General features: G+C 42.6%; 1 protein-coding gene across 15 annotated transcripts in view; it reads left to right on the top strand.

The window, feature by feature from the left end:
* The window catches only part of LOC106608569 (actin-binding LIM protein 2), a 127332-nt gene extending 102837 nt beyond the window's left edge, over positions 1–24495 (top strand). For 10 of the 15 annotated variants that reach the window (XM_014206544.2, XM_014206545.2, XM_014206543.2 and 7 more), the window contains 8 exons: positions 1358–1414; positions 4779–4816; positions 5646–5760; positions 5889–5947; positions 8847–8913; positions 10022–10029; positions 10196–10276; positions 19751–24495. In XM_014206544.2, the coding sequence (XP_014062019.1) occupies positions 1358–1414; positions 4779–4816; positions 5646–5760; positions 5889–5947; positions 8847–8913; positions 10022–10029; positions 10196–10276; positions 19751–19864 (539 nt within the window). In that variant the 3' untranslated portion in view covers positions 19865–24495. The remainder of the gene's footprint in view (positions 1–1357; positions 1415–4778; positions 4817–5645; positions 5761–5888; positions 5948–8846; positions 8914–10021; positions 10030–10195; positions 10277–19750) is intronic. The other 5 variants (XM_014206547.2, XM_014206550.2, XM_014206554.2 and 2 more) reach the window with 1 other exon arrangement.
* Positions 24496–25134: the final 639 nt, after the last annotated feature.

Raw genomic sequence — 25134 nt, 5'->3', positions numbered from 1 at the left:
TACTAAGTGTATTTCCATACATTACGGTATTCAACTACTTGTCTTTTCAAGTAAAATATATTTGATACTTAGTTCGAAATGTATGTGAAAGTAATTGAGATATTTCAAATAGTCATTGAACCCAGGTCTTGTGAGAAAACATTCCACAACTGCAGGTGGCAGTAAATCACCAACCTTGGCTTTATACCTGTTAAAACACCCTTTCAGTTTGTTTACCAACTCACAGAAGTAGTAGAATAAGATATTGACTACTTTAAAATGGAGAGGCTACTGTCACAGATACAACAATGAGAAGTCTAACTACGTTTTTTACCCTGCATCATATTCTGTCAACCATCCTTTGATAAGATTCATTGGATGTAACTGACTCTTCTAGTGAAATCTCCTTTTGATCCATCCTGTTTCAATTGACTTTTCCAGTGTCACTCAGCCATATGGAAAAAAGTCTCATACTTGGATGGAGTTGATGTAAATAAATGAACAAAGCAAAGTGATTATATACTTAATGTGTTTTCTAAGCATTGTTTTTATGGCTTTCATATGTGTATTGTTCAGCGGCGCTGGCAGTGGCTGAAACAGGGTAGAAAATGACCCACATGTGTTGTATTTCATAAATTATTTATCCTAAAAAAGATTGGGAGTTTAGTTAATGTATAGCAGTTGTTGCTAGCTAAGTGTCTCTGTCATTGAACGTTTGATGGACTGGGTCAGCTTGGAACAGGCATATTGTGTCAATTATGGGTAGAAAGACTCACTTGCCCCATTTCTTTTATTGAATCAGTTGAATTGAATCATTTGAGTTGAATCATTTGAATTGAATCATTTGAATTGAATCATTTGCCCTTTTATTTATTGTTTTGATGTGTTTATTTGTTTATTATGATGCTCGTTATATTTGCTCTAGATGCAGTAAAGAATGATGTGTTGTAATTAGGGAAAATGTATAAAGATGTATATTATTCATGACTCTGCCTTTGGAAACATTAGTACATTTATTGTTGGATACAACATTGATCAACGATTACCATTGTTCTGGAAATATCTTTCCATGGGTTTCAGCTTCACATTACCACAGGATCATTAAAGGATCAAAATGACATGTTTTTGAATGTCGCATGAATAATGACAACAAGTGATGATATGTCTGAGATAATACCCGGTCGTGCCAGTTCTAATTAAAATGGCATATGTCTCGCATTGAATCTACCATAAAGTATGCTGCCCCTATTGTTCCGCTGCTTCTTAAACTATTCCATCCCTCAATAACCGTTAATTCATGCTTCTTTTTCACCCTCTCTCTCTCTCTTTCTTTCTCTCTCACCCTGGGCTTCTTTCATTACTCTCCTCTCATCTTCAGAGACTACGGTCAAGATAGATAATATCTATAGAAAACCCCCTATCTACAGACAGCATGGTACAGTCCACTCTCTTCCTCTACTTCCTGGTCTAACTTCCTGGTCTGGTCTCTGCATGATGTGTCGCATGTCACCTGTCCCATACGCTCCTAGTAGAAAGTGCCCGTAAACACAGATCTAGGATCAGCTTCCTCCTCCCAGATCCTAACTCTAACCATTAGGGGGGGAACATGAAACTGATCTAAGATCAGTGTCTATGGGGAAACTTCATCCTATTCCTTTCTATATGACCCATTATTCTGTCCAATCTCCAGTCTTTTTCAACAGACAAAGCTTTAGAACTCAGGCAACAGAGTCACTGCAACCAATTCAAGTAGCCATCTTGAAATGTGCAGTAACGTTGTAGCATAGTGGGCTCCTGAGTGGCGCAGCGGTCTAAGGCACTGCATCTCAGTGCAAGAGGTGTCACTATAGTACCTGGTTCGAATCCAGGCTGTATCACATCTGGCTGTGATTGGTAGTCCCATAGGGCGGCGCACAATTGACCAAGCGGCGAACAATTGACCCAGCGTCGTCTGGGTTTGCCGGGGTAGACCGTCATTGTAAATAAGAATTTGTTCTTAACTGACTTGCCTAGTTAAATAAATAAAAAAATAAATATATATATAAAAATATATAGTGGTCCATAACACACTGATGAGGTTAGGACCTCTTTTGCTCCCTGTCTCAACCGCAGCCATATACAGGGACACGTGATCTAGTATCTAAAGTAATCCACTTCATTGTTGCCTGAGTTGAAAGCCTGACATGGAAAACCAAAATGGCCATATTCAATATTTTGTAACATATTTTAATAATATTTGATTCATCCTTTTTTGTTTCTTACACCTTTATGATTATGTTTCGGCTCATCCCTACATGCCTGACCGTACCCATCTGAGTAGCTCATCCCTACATGCCTGACCGTCCCCATCTGAGTAACTCATCCCTACATGCCTGACCGTACCCATCTGAGTAGCTCATCCCTACATGCCTGACCGTACCCATCTGAGTAACTCATCCCTACATGCCTGACCGTACCCATCTGAGTAACTCATCCCTACATGCCTGACCGTACCCATCTGAGTAACTCATCCCTACATGCCTGACCGTACCCATCTGAGTAACTCATCCCTACATGCCTGACCGTACCCATCTGAGTAACTCATCCCTACATGCCTGACCGTACCCATCTGAGTAACTCATCCCTACATGCCTGACCGTACCCATCTGAGTAACTCATCCCTACATGCCTGACCGTACCCATCTGAGTAACTCATCCCTACATGCCTGACCGTCCCCATCTGAGTAACTCATCCCTACATGCCTGACCGTACCCATCTGAGTAACTCATCCCTACATGCCTGACCGTCCCCATCTGAGTAGCTCATCCCTACATGCCTGACCGTACCCATCTGAGTAACTCATCCCTACATGCCTGACCGTACCCATCTGAGTAGCTCATCCCTACATGCCTGACCGTACCCATCTGAGTAACTCATCCCTACATGCCTGACCGTACCCATCTGAGTAACTCATCCCTACATGCCTGACCGTACCCATCTGAGTAGCTCATCCCTACATGCCTGACCGTACCCATCTGAGTAACTCATCCCTACATGCCTGACCGTACCCATCTGAGTAACTCATCCCTACATGCCTGACCGTACCCATCTGAGTAACTCATCCCTACATGCCTGACCGTACCATCTGAGTAACTCATCCCTACATGCCTGACCGTACCCATCTGAGTAACTCATCCCTACATGCCTGACCGTACCCATCTGAGTAGCTCATCCCTACATGCCTGACCGTACCCATCTGAGTAACTCATCCCTACATGCCTGACCGTACCCATCTGAGTAACTCATCCCTACATGCCTGACCGTACCCATCTGAGTAACTCATCCCTACATGCCTGACCGTACCCATCTGAGTAACTCATCCCTACATGCCTGACCGTACCCATCTGAGTAACTCATCCCTACATGCCTGACCGTACCCATCTGAGTAGCTCATCCCTACATGCCTGACCGTACCCATCTGAGTAGCTCATCCCTACATGCCTGACCGTACCCATCTGAGTAACTCATCCCTACATGCCTGACCGTACCCATCTGAGTAACTCATCCCTACATGCCTGACCGTACCCATCTGAGTAACTCATCCCTACATGCCTGACCGTACCCATCTGAGTAACTCATCCCTACATGCCTGACCGTACCCATCTGAGTAACTCATCCCTACATGCCTGACCGTACCCATCTGAGTAACTCATCCCTACATGCCTGACCGTACCCATCTGAGTAACTCATCCCTACATGCCTGACCGTACCCATCTGAGTAACTCATCTCTACATGCCTGACCGTCCCCATCTGAGTAACTCATCCCTACATGCCTGACCGTACCCATCTGAGTAACTCATCCCTACATGCCTGACCGTACCCATCTGAGTAACTCATCCCTACATGCCTGACCGTACCCATCTGAGTAACTCATCCCTACATGCCTGACCGTACCCATCTGTGTAACTCATCCCTACATGCCTGACCGTACCCATCTGAGTAACTCATCCCTACATGCCTGACCGTACCCATCTGAGTAGCTCATTGGTTCTGCTAGTACATGTGTTGTGTGTCCATTGTGATTGGTCGAGAACATGACTCACTTGGTGTTGTGGTGCTGATGGTGTCTTGGTCACTTCCTGTTCCACTTAACCCTTTGCGTATGTCGTGTTTCTATTTGGTTTTTCTATGTGTGAGTGTGTAGATGCCCAAAATCCCTTAGAATACAAGAATGCATGTGCTGTATAATCTTCTGGTTACACAATGGATTATTATTCTACAGCTCTTCAACATCTACAATACATAGGAAATATGACAACTAAATCACAGCCATATGTAGAATGTGACATTATTCTCAATTTATGAGTAACAGTTTTCAGTTTAGTTTGTATATATTCTAGCAGGCATGAGCTTATGAACCAGAGCATGCATTTGCGTGTCGTTTTCCTGCATTAAAAAAAACAGATTTCACCAGATATTCCCAGTAAATAGGCACACTTTCTCTCATAAACTGGCCATTTGAGAAAACTGTTTAGTGCTAGTTGAATTCATACTATACATACTAGTAATAGTTAGTTATACAACAGTACTGTAACTATGTCGTGACCCATTCGGAGATTCTCGACAGGCTGTCTCGTGATGATGATGTCATAGTGTGGAGTTGATTTATTGTAGGATGCAGTCTTTCTGTGCATACTGTAATGTACTTCTGACAGATGTGTGGTACGGCCCGGTACAGTAACTGTAATGTGATGGGTTCTACAGTAATGTACTGCAACAGGAGTGTGGTTTGTAACATAATGGATGACTGTTTTACAGCCTCTAGAACTTCCTGGCAAGAAGGAGACGACATTAAGGTAAGGCGTCCGTCCGTCCGCCTGTCTGTCTGTCCGTCTGTCTGTCCATCCATCTGTTCGTCTACTAACCTACACATCCATTTATTCATCCATCTACATACAGAATCTATCACTACATCCATCCATCTATATACAGAATCTATCACTACATCCATCCATCTATATACAGTATCTATCACTACATCCATCCATCTATATACAGAATCTATCACTACATCCATCCATCTATATACAGAATCTATCACTACATCCATCCATCTATATACAGAATCTATCACTACATCCATCCATCTATATACAGAATCTATCACTACATCCATCCATCTATATACAGAATCTATCACTACATCCATCCATCTATATACAGAATCTATCACTACATCCATCCATCTATATACAGTATCTATCACTACATCCATCCATCTATATACAGTATCTATCACTACATCCAGAATCTATCACTACATCCATCCATCTATATACAGTATCTATCACTACATCCATCCATCTATATACAGTATCTATCACTACATCCATCCATCTATATACAGTATCTATCACTACATCCATCCATCTATATACAGTATCTATCACTACATCCATCCATCTATATACAGTATCTATCACTACACCCATCCATCTATATACAGAATCTATCACTACATCCATCCATCTATATACAGTATCTATCACTACATCCATCCATCTATATACAGAATCTAGCACTACATCCATCCATCTATATACAGTATCTATCACTACATCCATCCATCTACATACAGTATCCATCCATCCATCCATCCATCTCACTGTCTATCTCTCTATGTAGACAAGGACCAGTTGGATGATCTTGAAGAGTGAGATAGACGGTGAGCCCCTCCCAGAGTACCTGCTGGACCCCAGGAAGTCTACCTGCAGCCTGCCCACTGACACCGCCCGGACCAGTGAGTAGCCAATCAGTGGTCAAACCTTACTTGACAGGCAGGGGCTCAACCAATGCATTGACTTTAGGTTAAAAGAGTAGCAAATTCATTTTTATAGATGACTTAGATATTTGTTTCTTTCCTTACAGACTTCCCATACAATAAGTGTGCTTCCCTGCCAGGATATGGAAGGAATGGCATATACAAGGTACGTTGTCGTACTCACAGACTGTAAAGTGAACACAGGCTTCTATGATTGTGAGGAAAGTAACATAGTCCATTTCTATATGACCTACTACTGATAATACTGTGACACTGGTTCAGCAGGTTCACATCTCACTGCCATCGCCTCGTGTCGAGTGTCGGGTGCCATCATTGCAAGTCACGTACACTGTCTCTCTCTCTCCTTCAGAGGAATAGTACCCTAACACACACACACACACACACACACACACACACACACACACACACACACACACACACACACATACACATACACACACACACACACACACATATATACACACACATATACACATATACACATACACACACACACACACACACATATATACACACACACACACACACACATATACACACACACACATATATACACACACACACACACATACACACACACACACACATATAAACACACACACACATATACACACACATATACACACACACACACACACACACACATATATACACACACACACACTCACACTCACATTTGCACCAGGTGGCTTCACACCCCAATGACACAATGTGATACCCCAATTAAATGTAAGCGCCAATAAGGGCAGACCGGGGGAGGGGGTGTGGTTTTGGCATCTCTAACGAGGGGCTGAGCATCTGGCAGGGGGACAGTCAGTTCCGTCCCATCCCTCCAGGCCTTTGATTCGATGTGTCCTTTTGACAATCGAAGATGGTGCTGACAGACTTGGCAGCTCTGCTTCTAGCTCCTAAGAAACTTTGCAGTTTTTTTGTGATATTTCTTACATTATTAGCCCAGAATGTTTTTTTGTGTTTCTAAATTCCGTTCTTTTACTTTTAGATGTGTGTGTATTGTTGTGAATTGTTAGATATTACTGCACTGTTGGAGATAGGAACACAAGCATTTCGCTACACCCAAAATAACAGCTGCTAAATATGTGTATGCGACCAATGAAATTTGATTTGATTCCAAATGAGTTCAGTGAGGTAATGGAAAACTCCCTCAAAAATGGAAATGAGGTGTGCCTGTCGCCATACCGACGGGTTTAGTCGAGCGTGCTAACAATTAGAACTCCCTTAAAGAGAGATTGTGATTGGACTGTAGGCCTCTCTCGGCTCGCCGCTCATTAAATAAGGTGCCGTGCTGATTGCTGTGAGAAGGACGTGCCAACTGGGTGCAGTGTTTGATTTAACCACCAGGTGGTAATGTTTATGGCCTTTTCTGTCATCGAGGGTGAGTGAGTTAGTTATGGCCGAGGGAAAGTGAAGTTCCTGTCAAAAAAAGGCTGTATTGGTCTGTATCTCAGTAGTTGAGCTGACTTTCTATCCTTGTGTCCTGTGTCCTTTTCTCCAGGATCACTGAGCTAGCAGCCTTATGATAGTTGAAAGCAATAGATGTAAACTTATACAATAGATGTTAACCTATACGGGGCGGCAGGTAGACTAGTGGTTAGAGGGTTGGGCCAGTAACCGAAAGTTTGCTAGATCAAATCCCCGAGCTGACAAGGTAAAAATCTGTCATTCTTCCCCTGAACAAGGCAGTTAACCCACTGTTCCCTGGTAGGCCGTCATTGTAAATAAGAATTTGTTCTTAACTGGCTTGTCTAGATAAATAAAATAAAAACAATAGTATTGATTCAGTTGTAAGATGTGATTAGCAAGGAAGCTATTTCAGTGTATTGACACACAGCCCTTGACTTATCAACACAGGAAGGTTGGGTGTTTTTTTAAACTTCTGGACCGGGAAATCATGTTTTACAGCTTTCTTATCAGATTCCATGTCGGCCTATCACTCGTTACCACTGACTGTGCAGATTGACATTATCAGAAAGAGTTTATTATGACGGTTGTGCTACCACTGAGGGGGTTTAGGCTAACCTTAATGGTGTGTTATTGCTGCTTGTGTGTTTGTTGAAGTATGGGGTTGGGGTAGACAGAGGGGTGAAATAGTTGAACGTTTAGGAGGAAATGAGAAATGTGGACGGTATCAGACCCCAGTAGCGTGTTACACTGAATACGTTATTTCTGCAACCGGATTGGCTGTTACTCCTCACCAACCAATGCCTGTGGCAGCTGAGGCAGAGACAACGTATGGCTATGATGGAGGGGGGGAGGAGTAATCCACTATTTTACTACTTGATGTTAGATGGCTCCTCACCCTGAAAGTAGTCTACTGGCCAAGAGAAAATGTAATCCAGGGTTGAGTTTTCTTTAAAACAGCCACTACCAACTTCAGCTAACCTGCTAACAGCCACCACAAGATAAATGGAAGTGATGAGGAGGCATGTGAACATGTTGTAAAAAATGATGTTGAAAACACCTGAAATCAATTCAGATCAACTCCACCATTTACTGAGCTGAGAATGGAGAAGTTGTTATTCTGAACGACTTCCTTTCTGTCCCACCCTGAGAAACAGCAGAGATTCAGTTACATTGAGACTGGGACCTGAACCAAACCAGAACGAATGTACTGTAGCTGCAGCAGCTAAGCCAGTTCCCCTAAACTCCATCAATACATGGTAATATTTCTGAAACAAGATTAGAGTCCGTGGGAGAAGTCGACAGTCAGTTTGCAGTTGAGAATGTGTGTGAGTAAACCTCCCTGTGATTGTAGCGACCTTCAGACAGACATATTTTGTATCCTTTGTCCTCGACCCAAAGAGAAAAGGAACGTAGAGGAAAATGAATCTGCTCTTTGTTACTGTATGGTACAGTAAACACATGATGTCTGGAAACTGTCAAATATGACCAGATGGAGTTAGGTGTTTTGACCTTGTCTAAACCGTGTGTGTGTGTGTGTGTGTGTGTGTGTGTGTGTGTGTGTGTGTGTGTGTGTGTGTGTGTGTGTGTGTGTGTGTGTGTGTGTGTGTGTGTGTCCTCCCCAGGAGGTTGCCGACCATGTTGAGGTTGACCCAGACCAGCAGGACTCCCACAGCTGGGGAGGAATGAGAGGTAGGACCTAGATCTACAATACTAGATCTGTTAGCTCATTGATGCCATGTTGAAAGAGGTTGAACCTAGATCTACAATACTCCACATACAACACCCGTTCTGCCAGTCACATTCTGTTAAAGGTCCCCAAAGCACACACATCCCTGGGTCGCTCCTCTTTTCAGTTCGCTGCAGCTAGCCACTGGAACGAGCTGCAACAAACACTCAAACTGGACAGTTTTATCTCAATCTCTTCATTCAAAGACTCAATCATGGAAACTCTTACTGACAGTTGTGGCTGCTATGCGTGATGTATTGTTGTCTCTACCTTCTTGCCCTTTGTGCTGTTGTCTTTGTAAACAATGTTTGTACCATGTTTTGTGTTGTTGTTATGTTGTGTTGCTACCATGTTGTTGTCATGTTGTGTTGCTACCATGTTGTTGTCATGTTGTGTTGCTACTATGCTGTGTTGTCATGTGTTGCTGCCTTGCTATGTTGTTGTCTTAGGTCTCTCTTTATGTAGTGTTGTGGTGTCTCTCTTGTCATGATGTATGTTTTGTCCTATATATATCATTTTTTTTAATCCCAGCCCCCGTCCCTGCAGGAGGCATTTGGCCTTTTGGTAGGCCATCGTTGTAAATAAGAATTTGTTCTTAACTGACTTGCCTAGTTAATTTAAAGTTAAATAAACATAAAAACAAATGAAATGCACTTTTAATGGGAAGCAGTTCAGGTGGACGAGTTTTCACTCAAGGGTGCTGAAGCCACATCCTTTTGCCTAATGAGTTACATCAGTGTGACGTTCACCGTACCAGAGCTGCTATTCCTCAGCCAGAGAGCACACACCGTGCCAAGCCTGTAAAGCATAGTTTCACAGAGTGTGTGTGGGGGTGGGGGGGTTGTTTTGTGTCAGTGGGAGAGAGTGGGTCCCAGGCTTTTTTTAAGCCTTTGACGTACTGAGCTGGAACACAATATCTCATAAGTTATTAAAATAATCACTTTCATTTGCACATATCTATGATTTTATTTGTGCTGGAATTGATTGGATCTTTTATGGTAGTTTGCATACTGAAATAATTACACAGTCATTAATCTGACATCTCACTCTCTCCTTTTTCCTCTCCTCTAGAGTACAAGGTAAGGGTCAGTGTTTCACATCATGTTAGCTTCATGTGTTTGGCAAATACAGTTTGATATCTTTGGCTAAATCTATTGTAGATTACATGATCTCTCTAGCCTGGCTGGCTGTAGTGTTAAATAGCTGACAGCGTGTTTTTTTCATGTGTACATGTGTTCCTTCCAGGTGTACCCCTATGAGGTGCTGTCTGTGACCCACAGGGTGAGGGTGAAGCTACCCAGAGATGTGGACCGTACCAGACTGGAGGTGAGAGGCCAACATATTTCCCCCCCCCCCATTCTTCTTTATTTCTCTCTCTGCCTCTATCTCACTCTCTACCTCAGCACTTAGGGCAAAGGGCTGAAAGAATAGATATTTTCTCTTTTCTCTAGCTCTACCCCTCCCTCTCTTTCCCCCTCTTTCTATTCCTACTCCCTCCTTCCCTCTGTCCTGTGAGACTCCAGTCTCCAGTCCTATGGTGATCTGGTTATGGATCCTACCATCCTACAGGGAGACTGAGACGAGCTCTCACACAGCGCTCCAGAACCTCAGCGTGTGTGTTCTCACCCCCATCTCATCACTTTGTCCCAATGTTGTGAGAGTAGCGTTGTGGCAATGTTGACTGCCTGCTCCTCTAGCCTAACACTGACTTATAAACTAGTGATTTATCAAGCTGTGTATCACCCCTACACTTCTACCTTCTCTCTCTCTGTGTGTGTGTGTGTGTGTGTGTGTGTGTGTGTGTGTGTGTGTGTGTGTGTGTGTACGCGTGTGTGTGCGTGTACATTATGATGATAATGGCGCCATTTTACGGGCTCCTAACCAACTGCTATTTTTTATTTATTTTTTGCGTTGTTTGTAATTTATTTTGTACATAAAGTTGCTGTTACCTTCTCTTATGACCGAAAAGAGCTTCTGGATATCAGAACAGTCTTCCCCGGCTGGGTTTTCCGTGCATCGGCAGACCAGAACAGCTGCGTCTGGTAAGACAAGGGGTTTTCCGTGCTTCAGCAGACCAGAACAGCTACGTCTGGTAAGACAAGGGGTTTTCCGTGCATCGGCAGACCAGAACAGCTACGTCTGGTAAGACAAGGGGTTTTCCGTGCATCGGCAGACCAGAACAGCTACGTCTGGTAAGACGAGGGGTTTTCCGTGCATCGGCAGACCAGAACAGCTACGTCTGGTAAGACGAGGGGTTTTCCGTGCATCGGCAGACCAGAACAGCTACGTCTGGTAAGACAAGGGGTTTTCCGTGCATCGGCAGACCAGAACAGCTACGTCTGGTAAGACGAGGGGTGTGTGTCTCTTTGTCAATAACAGCTGGTGCACGATGTCTAATATTAAGGAGGTCTCGAGGTATTGCTCGCCTGAGGTAGAGTACCTCATGATAAACTGTAGACCACACTACCTACCAAGAGAGTTTTCATTTATATTTTTCGTAGCCATCTATTTACCACAATCCGATGCTGGCACTAAGACTGGACTCAACAAAACTGCACTCCACAAGCTGTACTACACCAGCTCTGATGCTCGTCGGATGTGGCAGGGCTTGAAACTATTACGGACTACAAAGGGAAACCCAGCTGCGAGCTTCCCAGTGACACGAGCCTACCAGACGAGCTAAATGTATTTTATGCTCGTTTCGAGGCAAGCAACACTGAAGCATACATGAGAGCACCAGCTGTTCTGGACGATTGTGTGATAACGCTCTCCGTAGCCGATGTGAGCAAGACCTTTAAACAGGTCAACATTCACAAGCCCGCATGGCCAGACAGATTACCAGGACCTGCACTCAGAGCATGCGTGGAACACCTGGCAAGTGTCTTCACTGACATTTTGAACCTCACCCTGACCGAGTCTGTAATACCTACATGTTTCAAGCAGACCACCATAGTCCCTGTCCCCAAGAAAGCAAAGGTAACCTGCTTAAATGACTACCACTCCGTAGCACTCACATCTGTAGCCATGAAGTGCTTTGAAGGGCTGGTCATGGCTCACATCAACACCATCATCCCGGAAACCCTAGACCCACTCCAATTCGCATACTGCCCCAACAGATCCACAGATGACGCAATCTAAATCGCACTCCACACTGCCCTTTCTCACACCTATGTGAGAATGCTGTTCATTGACTACAGGTCAGCGTTAAACACCATAGTGCCCTCAAAGCTCATCACTAAGCTAAGGACCCTGGAAATAAATACCTTCCTCTGCAACTGCATCCTGGACTTCCAGACGGGCCGCCCCCAGGTGGTAAGGTTAGGTAACAACACATCTGCCACGCTTATCCTCAACACGGGAGCCCTTCAGGGGTGCGTGCTTAGTCCCCTCCTGTACTCCCTGTTCACCCACGACTGCGTGGCCAAACACGACTCCAACGCCATCATTTAGTTTGCTGACGACACAACAGTGGTAGGCCAGATCACCGACAACCATGAGACAGCCTATAGGGAGGAGGTCAGAGACCTGGCCATGTGGTGCCAGGACAACAACCTCTCCCTCAACATGAGCAAGACAAAGGAGATGATCATGGACTACAGGAAAAGGAGGGCCGAACATGCCCCCATTCTCATCGACGGGGCTGTAGCGGAGCGGGTCCTTGGTGTCCACATCACCAACAAACTATCATGGTCCAAGCACACCAAAACAGTCGTGAAGAGGGCACGAAAACACCTTTTCCATCTCAAGATTTGTCATGGGACCCCGGATCCTCAAAAACTTCTCCAGCTGCACCATTGAGAGCATCTTGACCGGTTGCATCACCGCCTGGATTGGCAACTGCTCGGCATCCGACCATCCGGCGCTACAGAGGTTAGTGCGTACGGCCCAGTACATCACTGGGGCCAAGCTTCCTGCTATCCAGGACCTATCTCCTTGGCGGTGTCAGAAGAAGGCCCAAAAATGTGTCAACGACTCCAGTCACACAAGTCATAGACTGTTCTCTCTGCTACCACACGGCAAGCGGTACCGCAGCGCCAAGTCTAGGTCCAGAAGACTCCTTAACAGCATCTACCCCCAATCCATAAGACTGCTGAACAATTAATAAAATGGCTACCCGGACTATTTACATTGACCCCCTCCCCTATTTACACTGCTGCTACTCTCTGTTTATTATCTATGCATAGTCACTTTACCCCTACCTACATGTACAAATTACCTCGACTAACCTGTAGCCCCGCACATTGACTCGGTACCGTTACCCCCTGTATATAGCCTGGTTATTGTTATTTTATGTTTTACTTTAGTTTATATAGTCAGTATTTTCTTAACTATATTTCTATAACTGCATTGTTAAGTGCTTGTAAGTAAGCATTTCAAGGTAAGGTCTACATCTGTTGTATTCGGCGCATGTGACAAATAGAATTTGATTTGATTTGATGCACGCATGTTTGTGTATTCTATTGGTCTCATTTCAGTGGGTTTAGAATATCTCTACTAGTATATCACTGTCCACAACAAATCACATACACTACCGTTCAAAAGTTTGGGGTCACTTAGAAATGTCCTTGTTTTTGAAAGAAAAACACATTTTTTTGTCCATTAAAATAACAGAAATACAGTGTAGACATTGTTAATGTTGTAAATGACTATTGTAGCTGGAAACAGCTAATCCGAGTTCATAATTTTAAAAGGCTAATGATGATTAGAAAACCCTTTTGCAATTATGTTAGCACATCTGAAAACTGTTGTTCTGATTAAAGAAGCAATAAAACTGGCCATCTTTAGACTAGTTAAGTATCTGGAGCATCAGCATTTGTGGGTTCAATTTACAGGCTCAAAATGGCCAGAAACAAAGACCTTCTTCTGAAACTCGTCAGTCTATTCTTGTTCTGAGAAATGAAGGCTATTCCATGTGAGAAATTGCCAAGAAACTGAAGATCTCGTACAACACTGTGTACTAGTCCCTTCACAGAACAGCAAAAACTGTCTCTAACCAGAATAGAAAGAGGAGTGGGAGGCCCTGGTGCACAACTGAGCAAGAGGACAAGTACATTAGAGTGTCTAGTTTGAGAAACAGATGCCTCACAAGTCCTCAACTGTCAGCTTCATTAAATAGTACCCACAAAACAATGCTCTCTCTCAACACCCGTCTCAACAGTAAAGAGGCGACTCCAGGATGCGGGCCTTCTAGGCAGAGTTGCAAAGAAAAAGCCATATCTCAGACTGGCCAATAAAAAAAAAAGATTAAGATGGGCAAAAGAACACGGACACTGGACAGAGGAACTCTGCCTAGAAGGTCAGCATCCCGGAGTCGCCTCTTCACTGTTAACGTTGAGACTGGTGTTGAGAGAGAGCATTGTCCTCAGTACTCCCTGTTCTCAGTGTGTTCTACACACACGCACACACACATGCTCGTACATTCACTCAGCCCCATGGTGTGTGTACCATGTTGCATTCATCTGATGTGATGCCAGCAGTGCCTTGCCCAGATTCCTCCCTTCTCCGCTGTAGATGCCTGGTCGGTATAAAAACCAGGTGATTGACCATCACACGATGACAGCTTGTGTCTAATTTACAGTCGACATCGCCATGGCGCATAGGCTGGAGTCGATCTTTAACCTTGTTGCCAACTTAATACTTTTATGATCGAGCTGTTAATGGCTTTGTCCTTGGGCAAAATCAATACCATACTGTGTTTTTGTTTCATTGTATACTTCTGATATTTTGGGAGAATGTTATAGAGTGTTTGTAATGCGAACCAAACTGGGGTCGGACCGGGCGGTTGTTTGGAGGAAGGTTTCTGAGGCAAGGGATTTGATTTGGTGTGTTAAACCTAATGATAAAACGCACACACACCTGTGACCAATACACTTCTCATGTTGAACACAATAGGTTTCGGGTCTCATTTCACATAGATTGTAGAATAAGGTCTGATAGTTAAGAAAGCTGCCTAACCAGTACTTGGCTAGTGTCAGTGCTTATAGTTAACACTTTGGGTGTTAAAATATGTCTGACTGTAGGTCTATATTTGGACCAGAGGATAGCTAAGCATTATAAGCATATGTTAAGCATTATATATCACTTATCACCAATATATTTCAATACAAAATGTAAATACATATTTACAGTTTTTTTTTCAATTGCTAACATGCATTGGTCAAAACTCTTCACACAGTCAGCGAAACAGAAGTGTATGTGGACCAAACTGTGAATCATTTTTCATTGCTTTCACACAAAATGCATCCAATCACCACATTCTCCGAAATCCATGAACTCTTTTCTCATTCATACTCCACCACCTGCAAAACTATACATTTGCAGCACATGTTTTCAAATGCTAACACACTGTTTCCAAAACTGTTAAAAACACATTCAAAACAGAATGATGGCAAATGTTGTGCATTTCTGCAGTAACCAGATTGAAACATGTAGAAAATCTCAGCAGAACTTTATCAGACGCGCAGGAAATTGCCATTGTTGACATGGTAATTGGCAACAATGCAATAAAACTGAAGGAAATTCAGGACAGCGTACGGGCAGACAAAATCACTTTTGGGAATGTGAATATGGTCAGCATAACTGTTGCCAGAGTCATAGAGAAACATAAAATAAGGATGAAGCAGAAACGGTGAACATGTGAATGAACTCCGGTATCAATATGTCCAAGTAAGATCTCTGTTAAATAACCAAACAGGGTACATACACAGCTATGCATAATGTAAAGTACTGTAAAACAGTGGATTTACTGTATTTCAGAGAGCAATGGAGATGGAAGCCAGGCGAACTGTGCATATATTCATCTTTGTTGATGAAGCTGGATTCAACCTGGCAAAAACACGCCGCAGGGGAAGAAATGTGATTGGACAGAGAGCAACTGTGGATGTCCCAGGCCAGAGAGGAGCTAACATCACAATGTGCAGCACTGTCCCATGATGGTTTGCTGTTACACAAACCACTCATTGACCACTACAATACAGAGAGGCTCATTTATTTCCTGGATGACCTGCATAATTGACTTGTGCCAGCGGAGGAGAGAGGGGCAAGAAACTCCCCTACCTTCGTTGTTGTGTGGGGTAATGTGGCATTCCACCACTCTGCTGCAGTCAGACTGGTTTACTGCACATCCCAGGATGTCAGTACTATTCCTGCCTCCATACTCTCCCTTCCTAAACCCCATAGAGGAGTTTCTCTCTGCGTGGAGGTGGAAGGTTTATGACCACCATCCACATGACCAGATGTCCTTACTGGATGCCATGAACGCGGGGTGTGGAGACACTTCTCCTGAAGACTGCCAGGGTTAGATTAGACATTCCAGAAGATACTTTCCAAGATGCATCGTCAGAGAAGACATAAGATGTGATGTTGATGAGAACTTGTGGCCAAATGCAGGAGAGAGGGAGAACTAGAACCCTCACAGTACTGTAGAGTATGAGTGATTATACTATACATGTTGATGAGAACTAGAACCCTCACAGTACTGTACAGTATGAGTGATTATACTATACATGTTGATGAGAACTAGAACCCTCACAGTACTGTACAGTATGAGTGATTATACTATACATGTTGATGAGAACTAGAACCCTCACAGTACTGTACAGTATGAGTGATTATACTATACATGTTGATGAGAACTAGAACCCTCACAGTACTGTACAGTATTAGTGATTATACTAGACATGTTGATGAGAACTAGAACCCTCACAGTACTGTACAGTATGAGTGATTATACTAGACATGTTGATGAGAACTAGAACCCTCACAGTACTGTACAGTATGAGTGATTATACTATACATGTTGATGAGAACTAGAACCCTCACAGTACTGTACAGTATGAGTGATTATACTAGACATGTTGATGAGAACTAGAACCCTCACAGTACTGTACAGTATGAGTGATTATACTATACATGTTGATGAGAACTAGAACCCTCACAGTACTGTACAGTATGAGTGATTATACTATACATGTTGATGAGAACTAGAACCCTCACAGTACTGTACAGTATGAGTGATTATACTACACATGTTGATGAGAACTAGAACCCTCACAGTACTGTACAGTATGAGTGATTATACTATACATGTTGATGAGAACTAGAACCCTCACAGTACTGTACAGTATGAGTGATTATACTATACATGTTGTTGAGAACTAGAACCCTCACAGTACTGTACAGTATGAGTGATTATACTATACATGTTGATGAGAACTAGAACCCTCACAGTACTGTACAGTATGAGTGATTATACTATACATGTTGATGAGAACTAGAATCCTCACAGTACTGTACAGTATGAGTGATTATACTATACATGTTGATGAGAACTAGGACCCTCACAGTACTGTACAGTATGAGTGATTATACTATACATGTTGATGAGAACTAGAACCCTCACAGTACTGTACAGTATGAGTGATTATACTATACATGTTGATGAGAACTAGAACCCTCACAGTACTGTACAGTATGAGTGATTATACTAGACATGTTGATGAGAACTACAACCCTCACAGTACTGTACAGTATGAGTGATTATACTAGACATGTTGATGAGAACTAGAACCCTCACAGTACTGTACAGAAGGAGTGGGTGTGGTGGTGAGGTAACCATGTTCATGGCCAAAATTCATCAAAGGATCCATCAAACACACAGTGGTGTAAAGTACTACTTAAGTCATATTTGGGTTTTATCTGTACTTTACTGTACTATTTATATTTTTGACAAATTTTACTTTTATCTCACTACATTCCTAAAGAAAATGTTGTACTTTTTACTCCATACATTTTCTCTGACACCCAAAAGTACTCGCTACAATTTAAATGCTTAGCAGGACAGGAAAATGGTCCATTCACACACTTATCAAGAGAACATCCCTGGTCATTCCTACTGCCTCTGATCTGGTGGACTTACTAAACAGAGGACATACCTGGTCATCCCTACTGCCTCTGATCTGGTGGACTCACTAAAGAGAGGACATACCTGGTCATTCCTACAGCCTCTGATCTGGTGGACTCACTAAACAGAGGACATACCTGGTCATTCCTACTGCCTCTGATCTGGTGGACTCACTAAACAGAGAACATACCTGGTCATTCCTACAGCCTCTGATCTGGTGGACTCACTAAACAGAGAACATCCCTGGTCATCCCTACAGCCTCTGATCTGGTGGACTCACTAAACAGAGAACATACCTGGTCATTCCTACAGCCTCTGATCTGGTGGACTCACTAAACAGAGAACATCCCTGGTCATTCCTACTGCCTCTGATCTGGTGGACTCACTAAACAGAGAACATCCCTGGTCATCCCTACTGCCTCTGATATGGTGGACTCACTATACACACATGGTTTGTTTGTAAATGATGTCTGAGTGTGGAGTGTGCCCCTGGCTATCTGCAAATAAATACAAACACAAGAAATTGGTGCCGTCTGGTTTGCTTGACCTTTTACTGCAAGGGGCTAAATCAGGTTCACACAGAGTGATTCTTGGTAGTCTTAAACAAATCTACTTTAAAACAAAAGTATACACCTCACACACATGGTTATGAACTTAATAAAAGAAGACACCTGTACCATGTCAGATATAAAGTTGAGAAATATGAATAACTATCCACCCATGAGGCCACTAGGTCATTTGACTGCAGGATAGGGCTTCTATAAGGAATTTGAAATGATTTATACGTTTACTTTTAAGTGGTATTTTACTGGGTGACTTTCACTTTTATTTGTGTCGTTTTCCATTACGGTATCTTTATGACGATTGGGTACTTTTAACACCACCGCAAACGCATTTGGTGTGTCATAATAGTGGTCTCTGATTGGTGGTCATGATCATGGAATTAAAGAGCCTGAACCATGAAAAACAGCCCCAGACCATTATTCATCCTCCACCAAACTTTACAGTTGGCGCTAAGCATTCAGGCAGGTAGTGTTCTCCTGGCATCCGCCAAACCCAGATTTGTCTGTCGGACTGCCAGATGGTAAAGTGTGATTCATCACTCCAGAGAATGTGTTTCCACTGCTCCAGAGTCCAATGGCGGCGAGCTTTACACCAGTCCAGCCGACGCTTGGTATTGCTCATGGAGTTAATGTGCTGACGTTGCTTTTGGAGGCAGTGTGGAACTCGGGAGTGAGTGTTGCAACAGAGGACAGATGATTTTTACACGCAACGCACTTCAGCATGCAGCGGTCCCGTTCTGTGAGCTTGTGTGGCCTACCTCTTCACAGCTGAGCCGTTGCTCCTAGATGCTTCCACTTCACAATAACAGCACTTACAGTTGACCGGGGGCAGCTCTAGCAGGGTAGAAATTTAACAAACTGACTTGTTGGAAAGGTGGCATCCTATGACGGTACCACGTCAAATGTCACTGAGATCTTCAGTAAGGCCATTCTACTGCCAATGTTTGTCCATGGAGATTACATGGCTGTGTGCTCGATTGTATACGCCTGTCAGCAACGGGTGTGGCTGAAATAGCCGAATCCACTAATTTGAAGGGCTGTCCACAGACTTTTGTATATATAGTGTATCTACAGATATAGGATCGTAATTTGAAGGGGTGTCCACATAGTGTTGGACATGTAGTGTATCTACAGATGTAGGATCGTAATTTAAAGGAGTGTCCACATAGTGTTGGCCATGTCGTGTATCTACAGATGTAGGATCGTAATTTGAAGGGGTGTCCACATAGTTCTTGGCCATGTAGTGTCTTTCCACTCTGATGCTTTCACAGATTCTGTCTGTCTTGTCATTCGAAAGAATATAAACATATCTTGTTGTATGTGTGTTTCTTCCAGAGACACCTCTCCCCAGAGGACTTCCACCATGTGTTTGGGATGACCCTGAATCAGTTTGACCGCATGGCCCTGTGGAAGAAGAACGACATGAAAAAGAAGGCACGCCTTTTCTAAAGCCAAGCAGAAGAACGGGAGAAAAAGAATTCTAACATCTCCAGTCTACAACGTCTGTCCTGTCTGGAAGAAAGGAAGACAGAAGAAGAAAAAAAACATCTGAAATAATCTACATATGCACCGTTACGTTACAACTGAGAAACATCTCATCTCAACCAGAATGAGGAGTGGTGGGGGTACTCAATGGAAATGGTTTCACAATGTCGCTGTAACCGACATCCAACGTTGAGGCGATGTTCGTCACCTATAGCTTTTGTATGCGAATGGTCTGAATGTTACTGTGATCACCTTTAAGGGAGGTAAGGGAGATGCATTTACATGGCCTGTGACACCAGTCCTCCTCCAATCCTCTTCTTCTCTAATCCCTCTATGCGAGGTCTGCATCCCGCTCTCCCTTCCTCTGCAAAAAAAGAGAAATAGCAGCTTTTCTAAAATTCATGTGCAGGCTTTTTCCCCTTTGTTTCTGTGTTTCTCACTGGTTTCATGTGTGTTCCTTTTACTGTGTTTGTCTCCACTTGGAACGGTTTAGTTCTTCCCTCTTTTATCGTTCCTTTCACTGTTTTTCTAAGGTCTCACTCTCTTGCTTCATCTTTCCTTATCTACCGTCTTGTTTAACGTCTCTCTCTTTCTTTCTCTTTCTCTCTCTCTTTCCCTCTTTCTCCTCTCTCTCTCCTCTCTCTTTCTCCTCTCTCTCTCATCCCACCTCTCCTTCTCTCTCTCATCTCTCCTCTCTCTCCTCTCCCCTCTCTCTCTTTCCCTCTCTCTCCTCTCTCTCTCTCTCTCTCTCTCTCTCTCTTTCTCCTCTCTCTCTCATCCCACCTCTCCTCTCTCTCTCTCCTCTCTCTCATCTCTCCTCTCTCTCCTCTCCCCTCTCTCTCCTCTCCCCTCTCTCTCCTCTCTCTCTGTCTCTCTCTCTCTCTCTCTCTCTCCTCTCTCTCTCATCCCACCTCTCCTTACCTCTCCTCTTACAATTTTTCACTCCTATCTCCTTTTCCTTCCTTCATTTTCATTCCTTATCCTCCCTTTCCCCACTGTAGCCTGTTCTAGCCTCTAACCCACCACAGATTATAGTCTCATATCTAAACAACAGATGTATCATTTTACAGCAGTGGAGGGCATGGCTACTCATAACACTGCTGCATGACAAGGCCAAAGACTGCCATAGGAAACTACTACAGTTTGACTTCAGAAAACGGCAAAGCACCTTACTATATTTGTGTTTGTTTTCTCTTCATAGAAATTGAGAGAAATCTTAAGTAAAGATAAGAAAATATGTTTTAAGTTGGTAGTTTATTTGATAGCTGTGATTTGTTACAACAAGCCACTCGTAAATCAGTGAAGGTAGGAGAGTTGAGGTTGGATCAGGGACAGCAGCGAGAATCATGGGTACTGGCTCTAGCGTTGGCACCACTGACACCCATAGCAGATGTGTAGAGCATCACGTTCTTTCAAGTCATGTTGTCAAACACCGCATTGCCAGACACTTTTATGTACATGCCCTCCCATCAAAAAAACTAAATTATTTTTGTAAGCTATTTTTGACTTGTGGAATCGTTGTCAGACGTTTTTATGAATGCTTTCAGATCATTTTCAGATGAGTTAAGACACTTATTATGCCACGCTTATCTGTTCGTTGTTACCACACTATCTAACACAGACCTGCAGCAGCACTGAAGCATAACGAGTTAAGTATTGCTTAATTAATAATGAGCTCTATCTATACCTCCTTCTGTGATAGACAATTAACCCTTTCTATGTTTGTTCTTTATAACCCATTTGGCATCAGCTGTCACAAACAGTATGTAGTGGAAATACATACATTGGCTTTGCTTCGTCTCATTCAACTGCAAGCAGTATGTGACACATACTGTATGTATTTGTCTCAGAGTTTGTTATGCAAGCCAAGGTATATGTTGCCCTTAGCACATGCTGAGAGATTGAGGTCATCTACAATGGAAATGCATGAAAGTGTGTGCTTGTTTTCTCGATGTTGTTGATCATTTTGGTTCATTCTTTTACACACACAACACAACTTTTGTCCGATGAAAAGCCCAATTCAGCTGCTTTAATGTTCAAAATGTATTTATCGACATTTCAAGGGAGGATGGGGATGGTATCTTTAAATCTAATGGGGAGTGGCAAAAATACAGTCAATCTGAATTCATTTCAAATTTCATTTAGCTCCTTCTGTAAGTAAGACTAAATAAAAGCTCATGTCTGATTTCTAATGTCAATCTGCAATTAAAGTGCTTTATCGAAACAAAAGGAGACCACAGCAAATTGAAGTGCTTGAGTGTGCCTCGTTGAATGTGAATGGTTATAAAGTTACTAAATGCATTGTCTAAAATCTAGTGTCTGCTTTATCGAACTATGATTTATAAAGTTGAGTTTGGAAGAGTGATTTGTGTATGAATGTGTGTGTAGTTAAGTTGTACAGTTAGTTTAAATAAAATAATAAATACAATTTAAAAAAATGTTTGCACGCATGACCGTAAATCGATTGGATAAAAGTGTCAGTTAGATGGCATATTACTATGAATAGAGTTCAAACCAGACTCTGATTGGTTAAGTCAAATTACCTTTGGGGCTTGTTGACCATCTGGCAAAGTGGCTCACCGTTACAACATTATTGTAACATTGAAAGAATGTTGATGTAACGTTATCAATGGTGAGGAGGGTTTTCCCACCATGGAGGGCTGTTGGGAAAGACTGTGTTTGTTGTCTTATTTGAACAGCTGTGGAAACCATAGTGTTCCCCAGAAGGCAGAAACTAAGGACCAGATATCCAGCCAGGTCTGAGCTCCGAACTTGCCCTTAGATACAGATCTAGGATCGGATTTAATTCTCCAAATCCTAACCTTAACCATTAGGGGGGAAATGCAAAACTGCCCGTAGATCAGTCAGTGTCTAGGGGCAAGTTCATTCTGTCTTGCTCGTAGGTCAGGACAGATCAGCAGAGCTCAGATAGACCAGATAGTTGAAGCTAGGCCAGATTACACAACCAGAGCCCCTTTCATCATCTCTTTAGACAAACAAGCCTTCCACACAGCGTAAACAGCAGCGAGTCTCCCTCACATCTAGGTCAATATAGTGTTGGATTCACAACTTTATAGTACAGGGCATCAGAGCAAGCTGCCCATAGATGCAATCTGATTTATTGTTGTTCTGCCTTTAATATAGAGACATAATGAGACTTAACATCTTGTCAATGAGTGAGTACCCATGTTATTGCTTGTTTGATTGTAATAAAAGGTATTTATGAATACCGTTCTGTATACAGGTGTACTCATTGCGCCCCAACAGTCACAGAAAAGTGCCGTAGGCTACTTTTTGTTGTTGTAGAATGTCCCTTTATAATATTGCATTGACCCAAATGTTATGGAATGATTAGTCTTTATCAAATAGGATTTGATTCCTTCTTTTAACTTAATGGCTCGGCTTAACGCAAAGCCTCCTCTCTCCAAGCGCACAATTAGAATGATGCTGGCGTTGCTGTTTTGCAACATGAAGAATATGTTCAAATGAATTTGGTTCTGTCATCTTTTATTTTGCATTGTCTGTGTAAACCTTTAAGATCCTACTAAATAAGTATTCTAATTCCTAATTATATGGTGTGGACATACAAAGAACTGTGTAACCAACGGATACCATATGCTATGATTTTATGTATACTGAACAAAAATATAAACGCAACATGCAACAATTTCAAAGATTTTACTGAGTTACAGTTCATATAAGGAAATCAGTCAATTGAAATAAATTCATTAGGCCCTAATCTATTAATTTCACATGACTGGGCAATGGTGCAGCCATGGGTGGGCCCGGGAGGACATAGGCCCACCATCTTGGGAGACAGGCCCACCCACTGGGGAGCCAGGCCCAGCCAATCAGAATTAGTTTTTCCCCCACAAAAGGGCTTTATTAACAACAGAAATACTCCTCAGCACCCCGTCAGACTATCACGCAGATAAGGAAGCTGGATGTGGAGGTCCTGGGGTGGTGTGGTTACTTGTGGGCTGCGGATTTGAGGCCGGTTGGACGTACTGCCAAATTCTCTAAAATGACGTTGGAGGCGGCTAATGGTAGAGAAATGAACATTCAGCAACTCTGGAAATTCCTGCCAATTGCACGCTCCCTCAAAACTGTGTTGTGACATCTGTGTTGTGTGACAAAACTGCACATTTTAGAGTGGACTTTTATTGTCCCCAGCACAAGGTGCACCTGTGTAATGATCATGTTGTTTTATCAGCTTCTTGATATTCCACACCTGTCAGGTGGATGGATGATCTTGGCAAAGGAGAAATGCGCACTAACAAGGATGTAAACAAATTTGTGCTCAAATTTAGAGAGGGGGAAAAAAGCGTTTTGTGCGTATGGAACATTTCTGCGATATTTTATTTTAGCTCATGAAACATGGGACCAACACTTTACATGTTGCGTTTACATTTTTGTTCAGTGTAGTTGTGGCTCAGTGGAGGATGATTAAGAGGATGAAGAAATGGGTTGAAATTATTATTACGCTGTAACTAAGCCTTTTGTTTTGCTTTTGTTGATTTTCCTTCTTATTTTGCTTCACTGGTTTGCAAGAAATACTGATGTCCATCTTTAAATAAATGTTTCATTCAGTACCATTTCTTTTGACATGTTCTGTGTTTTTATGGTAACTTAAAGGCCCAGTGCAAGTGTAGTCAAAAACGTGATTTTCCTGTTCTTTATATATATTTTCATAGGTTGGAATAATACTGTGAAATTGTGAAAATTATGATCATGCCCTTTTAGTGTAAGAGCTGTTTGAAAAGTCCGTCTGAAATGTCTGCCTGTTTTGGTGGGATGGAATTTTGGCCTCCTTGGTGATGTCATCAGGCGATTAAATTAGTTAATAGACCATTAAGAAAGAGAGTTCCAAACTTCTCTGCCAATAATGGCTAGTTATCAGTGTTCCCCTACCTACTCAGACCACTCCCAGACAGTCCTAGCTAAAGTATTGCTTGAGAAATTACTCTTTGCTAAGAAGCTTTTTTTTTTTTACAATTATTATGGAAAACAATCATATTAAGGTACTTAATTGTTACCCATAAATGATTTGATATTGAGATAAAAACGGCTGCATTGGAATGTCAGAATGCTGACTGTTTGGATGTTGTCTGAGCTGTCACTGAAATCTATTTTGTGTTGTTCTCAGACAAACTAATGTGTCACAGTAGTATTAATTGAGAGTAGCTAAGTTTTTACGTGACGGTCTACTCTTCAGTATGGTGTGAGGAAACGAG

Source organism: Salmo salar, chromosome ssa07 (assembly GCF_905237065.1).
Source record: "Salmo salar chromosome ssa07, Ssal_v3.1, whole genome shotgun sequence".
Lineage (NCBI taxonomy): Eukaryota > Metazoa > Chordata > Actinopteri > Salmoniformes > Salmonidae > Salmo > Salmo salar.
Note: the sequence above shows the minus strand (reverse complement) of the source record. Positions and strands in the feature narration are given on the sequence as shown.